Source organism: Diaporthe citri, assembly GCF_014595645.1.
Source record: "Diaporthe citri strain NFHF-8-4 chromosome Unknown scaffold_1, whole genome shotgun sequence".
NCBI lineage: Eukaryota > Fungi > Ascomycota > Sordariomycetes > Diaporthales > Diaporthaceae > Diaporthe > Diaporthe citri.
The window spans coordinates 7,157,707-7,169,718 of NW_025064846.1; the positions used below are offsets into that span (position 1 = coordinate 7,157,707).

Consider the following 12,012-nt stretch of genomic DNA (forward strand, 5'->3'; position numbering starts at 1 on the left):
ATGGAAGGAATATGTTGGGTTCCACAGCGTCCTGCAATTGAGCTGTCGCCCAGTCAGGAAGTAATCTGGTATATCAAAGGGTGACATGGTTTCCTGCAAGGAATAAGATCAATATCCGCGTTGGTCTTTCTACTGGGAGATGTACGAGCTGCACGATAACCCGCTGGGGGCTGAAAGGCAAACGTGCATGAGATCCGACCGTGGCTGGCACACATCTGTGGAATAGTAGCTGGGAGTATTCTCGTAACAGAAGCCCTGACTGGAGTCTCTGGGAAGATGGGTCTGGGGGCCGTTCGGATATTCTGAATATCAACAAGCTTCCGCATGCTCGTCAGCTCGCATCATACACTCCGCGTTAGGTTTCAAGAGCTCTGTCCAGATGTCACACAAAGTGATGAGCGAGTCTGCAGGTGCTTCCTTGTTTCCATGTAACACCCGTCAAGGAGTAATCGCTTGCCGTGAGGGCAATGAGCATACTGGATATGGCCTACGACGGAGGTGGTCGAGTCGGGTTGCCGGCACCACATGGAGACTGTGGGTGGCAGAGATGTGTTTAAAAGCGCAATGTGCGTGAATTGTGATCGTAGAAATGTCCATAATGGAGATTGGACCGGCCGTCGTGACTGCACAATTACTTATTTGGTGAGGACAATTTGTGGATGTTGTCGCTGGCACATGTGAAGAGCAGACGGTGGTGAGCAAAAGCACGAAATAATACCCCAGCTGTGGAGTCCGGGGCCCCGTGTCGCGGCGGGAGCGGCGGAGTCAGAGGATGGGAGAGGCAGGCCCACCCCCAGATCCGACCGCGGCCCGGATGAGAAGCATCTGGCAGATGAGCCGAGGCGGACAGCAAGTCTCGGAGGACTTGGGAGAGATCTAAGATGCCATGTCATTGAATATTGCAGCTGTCAGGGAACGGTTCGTCCAGGTGCTGTCCAGGCGGATCGAGCAAGTTCTGCATCGCGAATGAGATGCCGGTTGTCGGTGCCCACTTGGCTATCAAGACCACCTGCAGGCAGGGTCCATTAAATGCTATCGGCTCAGAGGCCTGGAGGCTCATAGCCAGCCGGAGAAGCGGCACGCAGGCTGACTGGCAGGGGGGACTGGTGCCCCGCCAAGCTGGATCACAATGACATCTGCTTGCTCCTTGTTCTGGTCTGGTTGCTCGTGGTAGGCGGTAGAGCTCGGGACAGGCAGGACGGTGGCAGGGATCGGCTAGGAGCTGGTCACCGTTAAGCCGACGAAGCTCTGTGTTGTTTTCTTTCCCCGACCCCAATTGCTCCTCCTCCAAATTCCTTCACGATTCCGACCGCTGTCCCCACCAATTGGTCTGTAGCAAGGCCTAGGACTTTTCTCTGAGAGGTGAAAACACCATGTCCGCCGTCAATCGCGCCCTTTCCAAGTCGTTGCGGCTCCAGAAGACCTTCACATCGTCGCCGGCTGCCCGGTCAGCGTCGGCCAAGTCAGTCCTCGGTGGAGCATCGCGAACCTCGGCCCTGACCACCGCCCCTCGATTCCTCTCCAAAGCCTCAACCGCCTCAAGCTTCCACACAATGGCCTCGCTCAAGTCTGCCGCCGCCGCACCCCCCAAGCCCTCTGAGGGCGTGGGCTACGACCCAGAGATCAAGGACATTGCCAACTACATCCACAGCTACAAGGTCGACTCGGAGCTTGCTGTAAATCCATCCCCAACTCTCTCCGCCCTTGTTCGTTACCCCGCAACCCGAGACTAACCGCGACCGTTTTCTTCACCACAGTTCGACACAGCTAGGTATGTCTTCCTCGACACTATCGGCTGCGGCCTGGAGGGCCTGCGCTTCAGGGAGTGCAACAAGCTTCTCGGTCCCATTGTGCCAGGCACCGTCGTGCCCAACGGCACCAAGGTTTTCGGCACGCCCTTCCAGCTCGACCCTGTCAATGGCGCCTTCAACATCGGCGCCATGATCCGCTGGCTCGACTACAATGACTGCTGGCTCGCTGCCGAGTGGGGCCACCCCTCCGACAACCTGGGCGCCATCCTGGCCGTCGCCGACTGGGTCAATCGTACCAACAAGGCCGGCGGGAACCTGGCCGGCGGCAAGATCTTCACCATCAAGGACGTCCTCGAGGGCATGATCAAGGCCCACGAGATCCAGGGCTGCCTGGCCCTGGAGAACTCCTTCAACAAGGTCGGCCTGGACCACGTCGTCCTCGTCAAGGTCGCCAGCACCGCCGTCGTGTCCGGCATGCTGGGACTCAGCGAGAAGCAGACCGCCGACGCCATCACCCAGGCCTGGGTCGACGGCCAGAGCCTGCGCACCTACCGCCACACCCCCAACACCATGTCCCGCAAGTCCTGGGCCGCTGGTGACGCCTGCCAGAGGGCCGTCAACCTCGTGCTCAAGGTCCAGAAGGGCGAGTCCGGCGTCCCCACCGTGCTGTCGGCCCCGGTCTGGGGCTTCTACGACGTGCTGTTCAAGGGCAAGAAGTTTGAGTTCCAGCGCCCCTATGGCAGCTATGTCATGGAGAACGTGCTGTTCAAGGTGTCGTACCCGGGTAAGCTATACCGCACCTCCAGACACAAACCTACCACATGAGTCTCGACACTAACACCCACCGCCTCTCAGCCGAGTTCCACTCCCAGACCGCCATCGAGGCCTCGCAAAAGATCCACAACCAGCTCAAGGCCGCCGGAAAGTCGGCGGCGGACATCAAGGCGGTGACGAACCGCACGCACGAGGCGTGCGTGCGCATCATCGACAAGCAGTTCAAGCCGATGGACAACTTCGCGGACCGCGACCACTGCGTGCAGTACATGTGCGCGGTGATGCTGACGTTCGGGCGGCTCGAGGCGACCGACTACACGGACGGGTCCGAGGCGGCCACGTCCCCGCTGGTCGAGTCGCTGCGGCAGAAGATCAAGTGCGTCGAGGACCCGCAGTACACGCGCGACTACCACAACCCGGACCTGCGCACCATCTCCAACGCGCTGACCGTCGAGCTCAACGACGGCACCGTGCTCGAGGAGGTCGCCGTCGAGGCGCCCCTCGGCCACCGCCTGCGCCGCGACGAGGCCAAGCCCGAGATCCTGGCCAAGTACAAGCGCCACCTCGAGCCGCACTACGGCGCCGACAGGGTCAAGCAGCTGCTCGACCTCGGCCTGGACGGCAAGAAGCTGGAGAGCACCCCCGTCGACGAGTATGTTGACCTATACGTCGTTGACAAGAGCAAGTTCGTCGTGTCTTAAAAGGTTGGACAGGATGTATTGGTTTATATAGGTGTTGTAAAGCACATCCCCAAGAGTGGTAGTGCGGATGTAGACTGTTCGTAGGACCCAAACAAAAGAATAATTGTCATTATGATTTCTATGCTGCCCGTCTCACCGGGTGCGAAATCCCCTTTGCACTACCTAGGTAGGATGTGGACCATGATCTCTGGCCTCCTTCCGTCGATGAACTCCATAGCGCCGACTTGAGCATGATGAATATCCGGCTCAATGCAAAACTCAATATGGAAACCCCTGTAGCAACGGTGGTCTTCTTCCCTAACCACGAGCTCATCCGGCTTAGAAAATCGAGTTCACAATGTTGCTACCGATGGTAGCACCCGCACCAAAGATGGCCGCGTTACCCAGCTTCTTGCCGAACTTCTTGCCCATCTCCTTGCCCTTGCCATCACCCTCCTGGGCGGGCTGCCCGCTGCTCTCAGCCACAGCCATGGGGGGCACGTTGTTGTTGTAAGGGTTCTGCTGCGCGGGCGCCGGAGGCGGGTATCCGCCGTAGGTGGGCTGTGCGGGTGCCGCGTAGCCGTTGAAGCCGGCCTTCTCGTTGGGGTAGGGCGAGTGCGAAGGAGGCGGGCCGGCGGGACCGGTGGGCTCGACGTAGGTCTTGGGGAAGATGCCCTCCTGGCCGGTGCGCTCGTTGCGGCCCATCCACCAGTCGGCGTTCATGTACTCGTACACGGCGATGCGGTCGTCCTTCTCGAAGGAGCAGTCGCGGGCGTCCGAGGCCTGGTACCTGTACAGGGCCCGGGCGTGCGCGATCACCGGCTTGGAGGGCGCCGGGGTCGGCTGGTTGCGGGTGGGCAGGGCCGGGGGCGCGGCGGCTGTGGTCTGGTTGTAGGACGGGGGCTGCTGCTGGTGGATGTTCATGGCGGCCATGCCGTTGGTGGGTGGGGAGACGACACGGGGCACGGGCGCCGGCGCCGCTGGGGCGGGTGCGCTGGAGAGAGGCGACTCGGAAGGGAGGGCGGCGTGGATAGACTCGTAGGCTTCGTCGCTAATGGCGCCCTTCTCGAGGAGAGCCTCCAGTTCCTGCGATGGACGTTAGCATGGGCCGATTGCAGACGCTGCAGGCAGGGGGAAATCGAGCGACGGCTTGCTTACATTCTTGATGGTGCGGAGCGACCGGTTGGTCTCGATGATCTTTTGGCGTGCAGCCATGGTGGCGGGTTTATCGATGTGGAATTAAGATAGGTTCGCACTTAGGTGGGTTGCTGATTGAAGATTGAATCTTTGAGCAGTGGTCGAGAGGAGGAAGTGGAAGTGGAAGATGGAGGTCAGGCGAAGCGAGACGGGAAGGAGCGCCGGACTGATGGGATGTCGTCCAGCTTGGCTGTTTTAGTGGCGCAGCAGGCGGCCTGCGCACCTCTCGGTCGCCAGTGCGCTTTGAAACAATTCCAGTTGGAGAGGCCCGATTTTACACCAGACCAATTTGCATTAATACGGGCCGCTGCCCAAAGCCCGCACAACGCCAAGATGACGACTGGGTCACATTTCACAAGATGCCATTTCTTTGTGAGACCTGTCGTCGGTTTCTACATGTGCGTGGGACTTTCACGGATCTCTTCGATATCAGCTGAAGCATCATCTCATCTTCCTCTCTACCTTGCGAGCTGAATCCCACACCGTGGCCCGGGTGTCGGATGCCAAACATGGGCCGATTGACTGATTGATCCGAATGATAGCTTGGCCAACACCCACAACCGGCTCAATACTTGCTGATCGGCTAACCATGCATCTTGGTACGTCTGGACGAATGTGCAACGCGATCCGAGTAGATCCAATGAGACATGGCCCTGCGGGATTGTCTCTCGTATCGGGACTCCTGCGCCACATTCTTAGCAGTCTCTCGATACGCTGCTGAGGTGCTCTGTACCACGGAGGTCCGGGATCTGTTGTATCAAGATTCCTGACTGAGGGCATATTCTAGAGACATTTCAGCCTCAGACACCATAGCCTCCGGCAGTGCAAGCGATTGAGTCGCCGACATGTCCGACGTCAACGTCCACCCGAAGCCAACACGGTCAAGTTGGTCATCAGCGGATGAAATGCGAGTGCTGTTGTTCTAATTCTTTCGTTTCGTAAGGAGCTTGTCCGTATGATACACCGGATGCCACGCATCGCCCAAGCCGAATGTCTTAGGCCACCGTCCACGTGCTGATACCGAATGCATGCCTGTGAGGAGAGTACGCCGCCATGCCCGCCAAAGATCCATGATATCGCCAATCCAATATTGTACACGTATGCCCAAGTTGATGCAGGAGAGAGTCGTATGAAGAGTTGTCCCGGTCGCCTGTGCTCAGAAGATCTTCCAGATGGCGTCGACGGCGAAGGGGGCTGGGCGGACAAGAGGTCAGCAACTGTCCGACAACCACAGGCGACGGGCGCTGATGGATGTGCGTGCTTCGCAGCGCCACAGTTGTGGGAGAGACCAAAAACGTACAGAGATACAGAGCAACAGCCGTTGCGACGACCTGCTGGACGGTGTAAGAAGCCTCAGCCTCGGCAGCCCTGAGCTCCTCGGCCGACAGCTGCGGCATTCCCACTGAGACGCGAGATGATTAGCATGCTGGGCTGTTGGGAGAGAGGGCAATTGGAGGCGCACATACTTCCTCCGAACATCTTGACTGTGTCTTGCTTTCTACTGCAGGTGACCGCGGGGAGGGCTGGCGGAAGTTGTCTTGGTCTGGATCTCGCAGAAGGTGCTGCTGGAGTGGGTGCAGAAGCAATGACGCATGTGATGAACGGTTTTGTTGGATGGCCGACAAAGTTTTAGGAGAGAGCTTTGATAAGGCGGGAGAGAAGCCGATAAGACTCGACCAACGGACCGGGGCAACTGGGGCAGGGTTCCTGGGTACAGGATCGAGGTACCAGTTGGTAGGTGTCTGATGACCAGGTGTGGCTCCCAGTGCTCCACGCTCGGGCATGTCTCCCGACCGTAGCCGGAGCGGGAGGACGTCAAGCATGCAATGAGCACGAACCTGGGGCAGAGGCGAGGCACGGGCAGCAAGCCGATCACGGTCACGCAGCACGGCCATGTCTGCCCGCAAAGTACCACATTGGACAATTGTGTAACACGGCAACAGGATGGGACTGCGAGAACGGATTGGCGACTCATGCCCTGGCCGTCCCGACTGACAATCAGCGCCGGCTCATTATTCCTATTACCCCAGAAGCAAGCACAATCTCGAGCCGTTATCAGGGCAGCAGCACTGATCCCGGAGCCGTGGCACAGGCACAGGTGCAGCCTTTCTCTCTGCAGCCCCTGGCACGGCCATGGAGACGGGATGGTAGACGATGGATGACAGGGCCCGGTGTTGATGGATGGCAAGGGAGAATGTAGACCAGACTAGATAGATAAAATCCCCCCGGTTCCTCCCTTGCCCTCCCATCCTCACCGTACCTTCTCTTGCGTGGTGGCCGGCTACATATTAAACATAGCAAACATAACTCGCGTTCGTCCTGTCCTTATTTGTCACCCCCAGCCAGTCCTATTCCGCTCCCCTCCCCCTTGCCCTATTTATTACGTTTCCTGACGCTTAGACACGGCTTCCTAGTCTCTCACACCCGAGCATCTCTCTAGTTGCTGGCCGGTCCTACTTAGTGGCGAATCCATGGCATACTAGGGTCACCACCGTCAATCACAACCGCCGGTATTATCTGTCTCGCTTACCAGGGGACCACCGTCGGCCGCCGAAAGCAATTTGCATGGGATTCAATCCCCAGGTCAATTCCTGATCTCAATTCCACGCTCAACCCGAGGAAGGCTTTCTCCACGGTCGGATCTACTTCTCCCAGGAATCATGGCCGCCAATGGCTTTGCTGTCTCTCGGCAACTCGGCCGTTTGAGTCGGGCCACCGGGCCAAGGGCAGCAGCATCCTCTCTCAGCCTCCGCATTGCCGCCAATGCTCAACGGCCATGGGTCTGTCGATCCTGCTCCGTCGGTGGCCTAGCTGGGAGCAAGACGTTCATCAGGGACAAGTCGACCTTCAGTAGATCCGAGTATGCTATGCTTGACACCTTTCCTCGCCGGCACATCGGCCCCGATGACGCCTCGGCCCAGGAGATGCTCAAGGTCCTGGATCCTCCCGTGAAGAATATCGATGACTTCGTCGCCCAGGTCATTCCGCCTGACATCCTGTCGACTCGGCAGCTTTTCCCCAAGTCGAGGTATGAGCAGGATGTCAAGCCCACCGAGGCGGCTGTCACGGAGGCGCTGCCCGAATCCGAGGTCCTGAGCATGGTTGATGCCCTCCAGAGGGACGAGATCAAGGTTGGCAAGAGCTTCATCGGCGCCGGCTACTATGGCACCCTTGTTCCCGAGGTCATCAAGCGCAACGTTTTGGAGAACCCGGCCTGGTACACGAGCTACACCCCCTACCAGCCTGAGATCAGCCAGGGGCGACTGGAGTCTCTGCTGAACTACCAGACCTTGGTGTCCGATCTCACGGCTTTGCCAATCTCCAATGCCAGTCTGTTGGACGAGGGAACTGCGGCTGCAGAGGCTCTGACCCTTTCCATAAACAGCCTGTCGTCGTCGAGGGCGAAACGGTCAGGCAAGACCTACATCGTCTCTGATCAGCTGCACCCTCAGACTTTGGCCGTCATGGAGGGCCGTGCTGGAGGCTTCGGGGTCAAGATCGAACAGGCCGATGTCTTGTCTGAGAAATTCGCCGGGCGACTGGAGGAGCTCGGCGACGACCTTGTGGGTGTGATGGTCCAATACCCTGACACACTGGGCCAGGCCAAGGATTTCCGACAATTGGCCGACTCTGTCCACAAGAAGGGAGCCCTCCTTGCTGCGGCTACTGATCTGCTCGCACTGACCTTGCTCACGCCACCGGGAGAATGGGGCGCTGACATCGCCTTTGGCAGCGCCCAGAGGCTGGGCGTTCCCATGGGCTTCGGTGGTCCACATGCGGCATTCTTTGCGGTGACTGAGAAGCACAAGAGGAAGATGCCAGGTCGTCTCATTGGAGTATCCAAGGACCGGCTGGGCGGAAAGGCACTCAGGCTGGCGCTGCAGACTCGTGAGCAGCACATCCGAAGAGACAAGGCGACCAGCAACGTCTGCACTGCTCAGGCACTGCTCGCCAACATGAGCGCGTTATACGCGATCTACCATGGGCCCGAGGGTCTGAGGGCCATTGCCGAGAAGATAACTAGGGATGCTCAGCTGGCCAGGGACGTCGCCTCCACCTCCGGCTGGGAGGTGCTCACTGAGGGCCCCATTTTCGACACATTTGTGATTCACAAGCCTGGCCAGAGCGCAGAGTCCGCGGCTGCAGACCTGCTGCGTGAGGCTGAGGAGCGCGGCCTTCATCTTCGCCGTCTTGATTCAACCAAGATCGGCATCAGCATCGATGAGTCCACCACGTATGACGAGCTTGCTACCTTACTCTCCCTTCTCAGCGGGACAAAGGATGTATCGTCTCTCGCCGAGCAGCACTACAACACAGTCGAGATTCCAGGGGCTTTCAAGCGCCAGTCCGAGTACCTGACTCACCCCATCTTCAACACGCATCACTCTGAGACCGAGATTCTGCGATACATCTACCAATTGCAATCCAAGGACCTTTCCCTCGTCCACTCCATGATCCCCCTGGGATCTTGTACCATGAAGCTGAACGGCTCCACAGAGATGGCCCTCATCACGAAGCCCGGATTTTCCAACGTCCACCCCTTCGCCCCCAGGGACACGGTCAAGGGCTACCTGAAGATGATCGCATCCCTCGAGGATCAGCTCACCAGCATCACCGCCATGGACGGCGTCTCGCTGCAGCCCAACTCTGGCGCACAGGGCGAGTTTGCCGGGCTCCGCGCCATCCGCAAGTACCACGAGTCCAACGGCGACAAGAAGCGCGACATCTGCTTGATCCCCGTGTCGGCGCACGGAACCAACCCGGCGTCGGCGGCGATGGCCGGCATGCGCGTGGTGCCGATCAAGTGCGACACCAAGACGGGCAACCTGGACGTGGCGGACCTGCAGGCCAAGTGCGAGCAGCACAAGGACCAGCTGGGCGCCATAATGGTCACGTACCCGTCGACGTTCGGCGTGTTCGAGCCGGCGATCCGCAAGGTGTGCGAGACGGTGCACTCGTACGGCGGACAGGTGTACATGGACGGCGCCAACATGAACGCGCAGATCGGGCTGTGCTCGCCGGGCGAGATCGGCGCCGACGTGTGCCACCTCAACCTGCACAAGACGTTCTGCATCCCGCACGGCGGCGGCGGGCCCGGCGTGGGCCCCATCTGCGTCAAGGAGCACCTGATCCCGCACCTTGCGCCGACGGGCGTGATCACGACGCAGTCCAAGGGCCTGATCAGCAGCGCCCCGTACGGCAGCGCCTCGATCCTGCCCATCAGCTGGGCGTACAACATGCTGATGGGGTCCGAGGGCCTCAAGAAGGCGACGCAGGTGACGCTGCTCAACGCCAACTACCTGCTCAGCCGGCTGCGGCCGCACTACGAGATCCTGTACACCAACGAGCACGGGCGGTGCGCGCACGAGTTCATCCTGGACACGCGGCCGTTCGCTGCGTCGTCGGGCGTCGAGGCCATCGACATCGCCAAGCGCCTGCAGGACTACGGCTTCCACGCGCCCACCATGAGCTGGCCCGTCGCCAACACGCTCATGATCGAGCCGACCGAGAGCGAGAGCAAGGAGGAGCTCGACCGCTTCGTCGACGCCCTCGTCAGCATCAGGGAGGAGATCCGCGCCGTCGAGGAGGGCCGCATGCCCCGCGAGGGCAACGTGCTCAAGATGGCGCCCCACCCGGTCCAGGACATTGTCGGCGGCGAGTGGGACAGGCCGTACACCCGGGAGCAGGCCGTGTACCCGCTGCCCTGGCTGCGGGAGAAGAAGTTCTGGCCTAGCGTCGGAAGGGTTGATGATAGTAAGTTCTGCCCCCCCCCCTTTTTTTTTTTCTCTTTTCCTTTCCCCCTGTCTTCAGCAATTAGCATTACATTGAGTCCTTTGGATTTTTTGCTGACGCGACTTAATAACAGCCTACGGAGACCTGAACCTGTTCTGCACGTGCCCTCCGGTTGAGGACACCACTGGTGGGTCGGTGCAGTAAAGCAGGTACGGGACAGAAGCAGGTGGGGACAAGAACGGATGCTTCAACGCCTAGAGGAGAGAATGTATACGTTCAGGACAGATGGAGCAAAGGGATGAAAGGAAAAGGAAGGGGTTAGAGCATTGGACTCGGCGTTCCATTCGACTTCAACTCGAAGGTCGTGTCACGGTCTGAACATTTCAACACAATCATATCGATACCCCCAAAGATCTGGGCATGGCGGCTGTTACTACAGCATAGATACACGATGAGGGCGTTCCTTGTTTTAACAACATTGCCAGGGCGGTATACAAATTAGCGTGCTGGGGGCGAAGAATCGATGGGTGTAATGTGTATTCAACATCTGGGCGCTGGTTTGTTCCTCATTGTCCGCAAGAACGCATGGCTAGGGGAAACTTGGACGGTTCAACGTTCGGGCTTTAACAACCTCATTAGAACCGATAAACAACGCAAATGCGAACTGAAGACGTGTCTCGTTAGTCGTTGGCACAACAGCAAGTAGCCTAGTTCGAGACGTTTCGCGTGGTACAGCAGAAGAGCGGCAAAGCAACCCACGCTTCCCACCCCCGATCCCCTGCTCAAAAATCAGCAAGTCCCGATTCGCCAAGGCACATGTATTGGGCGTCAGGCAGCGGACGGTCTTCGCGTCCCCTTCTGGAACTTTTCTAGAACGGCCAGATTCAGGTCGACCTGGAATGAGCAATCCTTGTCTCAAAAGATGGGACGGCTGGGTGCAGCTTTGAAATGTGCTCGGCGCCCTGAGACCTTATCGTACTTGACGTGACGATGGATAGTTTCTTGAGACACACCCGGATGCCACCTTAGATGTCGGCTTGGCTTCTGGGGTTAAAGGTTTTCGGCGAGGCCGCGGTCTGTCTCGAGAGGCGTCTGGATGAAATCGATGTTTTGGATTTTTTCTGGCCCTTGTAGCCCTGTCGGAAGGGAAGAAAGTGCCAGTCATTTTGATTCACTAATCGCCGACAGAATATTGCCCTTGGACAAAAAAAAGACTGCCCGCAGTGGACACCCTGATCATGTATGGGTCATGGCGGATTTCGTTTTCGGCTAGAGCGGCTGGGGCCCCTTAGCAGAGAGACGCATGAACAGCATCCCGGAGGGCTCAATTCACCGCAGCTTTCGTCCCCACCGGCGGGAGGGCAGATAGGGCTGGAAGACAGGGAGACTGGGGCCTTGGTTCGGGGTCTTTCCCGTTTTCTGGGCGGATGGCGGCAAGTTGTTCATGCCTTTGACAGAAGGATGGGATGCAGATGAAATGTCGCTGAGGGCCACAAGGGATGGTACACACAGTACAGTAAGCAGACATCAGTCATCAGTCATCAGTGCAGGGCGGTGTGTGCAGGGTGAAACGACAAACAGCCCACTGCACATTCTAGGAGGTCGCGAGACGGGATGTCCTTGTCCAGGTGAGATGATGAAATTCGATGGACTGGCATGACAGACCAAGACGGTGGCCTTGGCTGTGCTAATAATGCAGGTATGCCGGACAGGCGAGGCGTGGCCAGTGGGCATGCACGCGCGCGTGGGCTGGCAGCTGGAGGGTATCATGGTCGGCGATGGCCCACGGAGACTTTGTTGGCCGTCATGTCCGAAGCCCACAGCAGAAAGTCAAGGGACTAGCGAGTCGGTGATAGTCTTGGGTCGAGAAATTAACG

The 12,012-nt window shown here is 58.7% G+C and overlaps 4 protein-coding genes across 4 annotated transcripts; 2 read left to right on the plus strand and 2 right to left on the minus strand.

Annotated features, from left to right (window-relative positions):
* Positions 1-1,373: 1,373 nt before the first annotated feature.
* Positions 1,374-3,226, plus strand: INS49_001899 (uncharacterized protein; the record flags this gene model as incomplete). The annotated part of the gene is made up of 3 exons (XM_043162718.1): positions 1,374-1,676; positions 1,758-2,535; positions 2,607-3,226. 3 exons carry the CDS (start codon positions 1,374-1,376, stop codon positions 3,224-3,226), a joined length of 1,701 nt encoding a protein of 566 aa, XP_043031224.1.
* Positions 3,227-3,544: 318 nt separating this feature from the next.
* Positions 3,545-4,420, minus strand: INS49_001900 (uncharacterized protein; the record flags this gene model as incomplete). The annotated part of the gene is made up of 2 exons (XM_043162719.1): positions 3,545-4,291; positions 4,364-4,420. The coding sequence occupies 2 exons, from the start codon at positions 4,418-4,420 to the stop codon at positions 3,545-3,547; spliced, it is 804 nt and encodes a 267-aa protein (XP_043031225.1).
* A 1,138-nt stretch (positions 4,421-5,558) lies between these two features.
* Positions 5,559-5,881, minus strand: INS49_001901 (uncharacterized protein; the record flags this gene model as incomplete). The annotated part of the gene is made up of 3 exons (XM_043162720.1): positions 5,559-5,596; positions 5,703-5,804; positions 5,869-5,881. 3 exons carry the CDS (start codon positions 5,879-5,881, stop codon positions 5,559-5,561), a joined length of 153 nt encoding a protein of 50 aa, XP_043031226.1.
* A 1,388-nt stretch (positions 5,882-7,269) lies between these two features.
* Positions 7,270-10,339, plus strand: INS49_001902 (uncharacterized protein; the record flags this gene model as incomplete). The annotated part of the gene is made up of 2 exons (XM_043162721.1): positions 7,270-10,156; positions 10,269-10,339. The coding sequence occupies 2 exons, from the start codon at positions 7,270-7,272 to the stop codon at positions 10,337-10,339; spliced, it is 2,958 nt and encodes a 985-aa protein (XP_043031227.1).
* Positions 10,340-12,012: the final 1,673 nt, after the last annotated feature.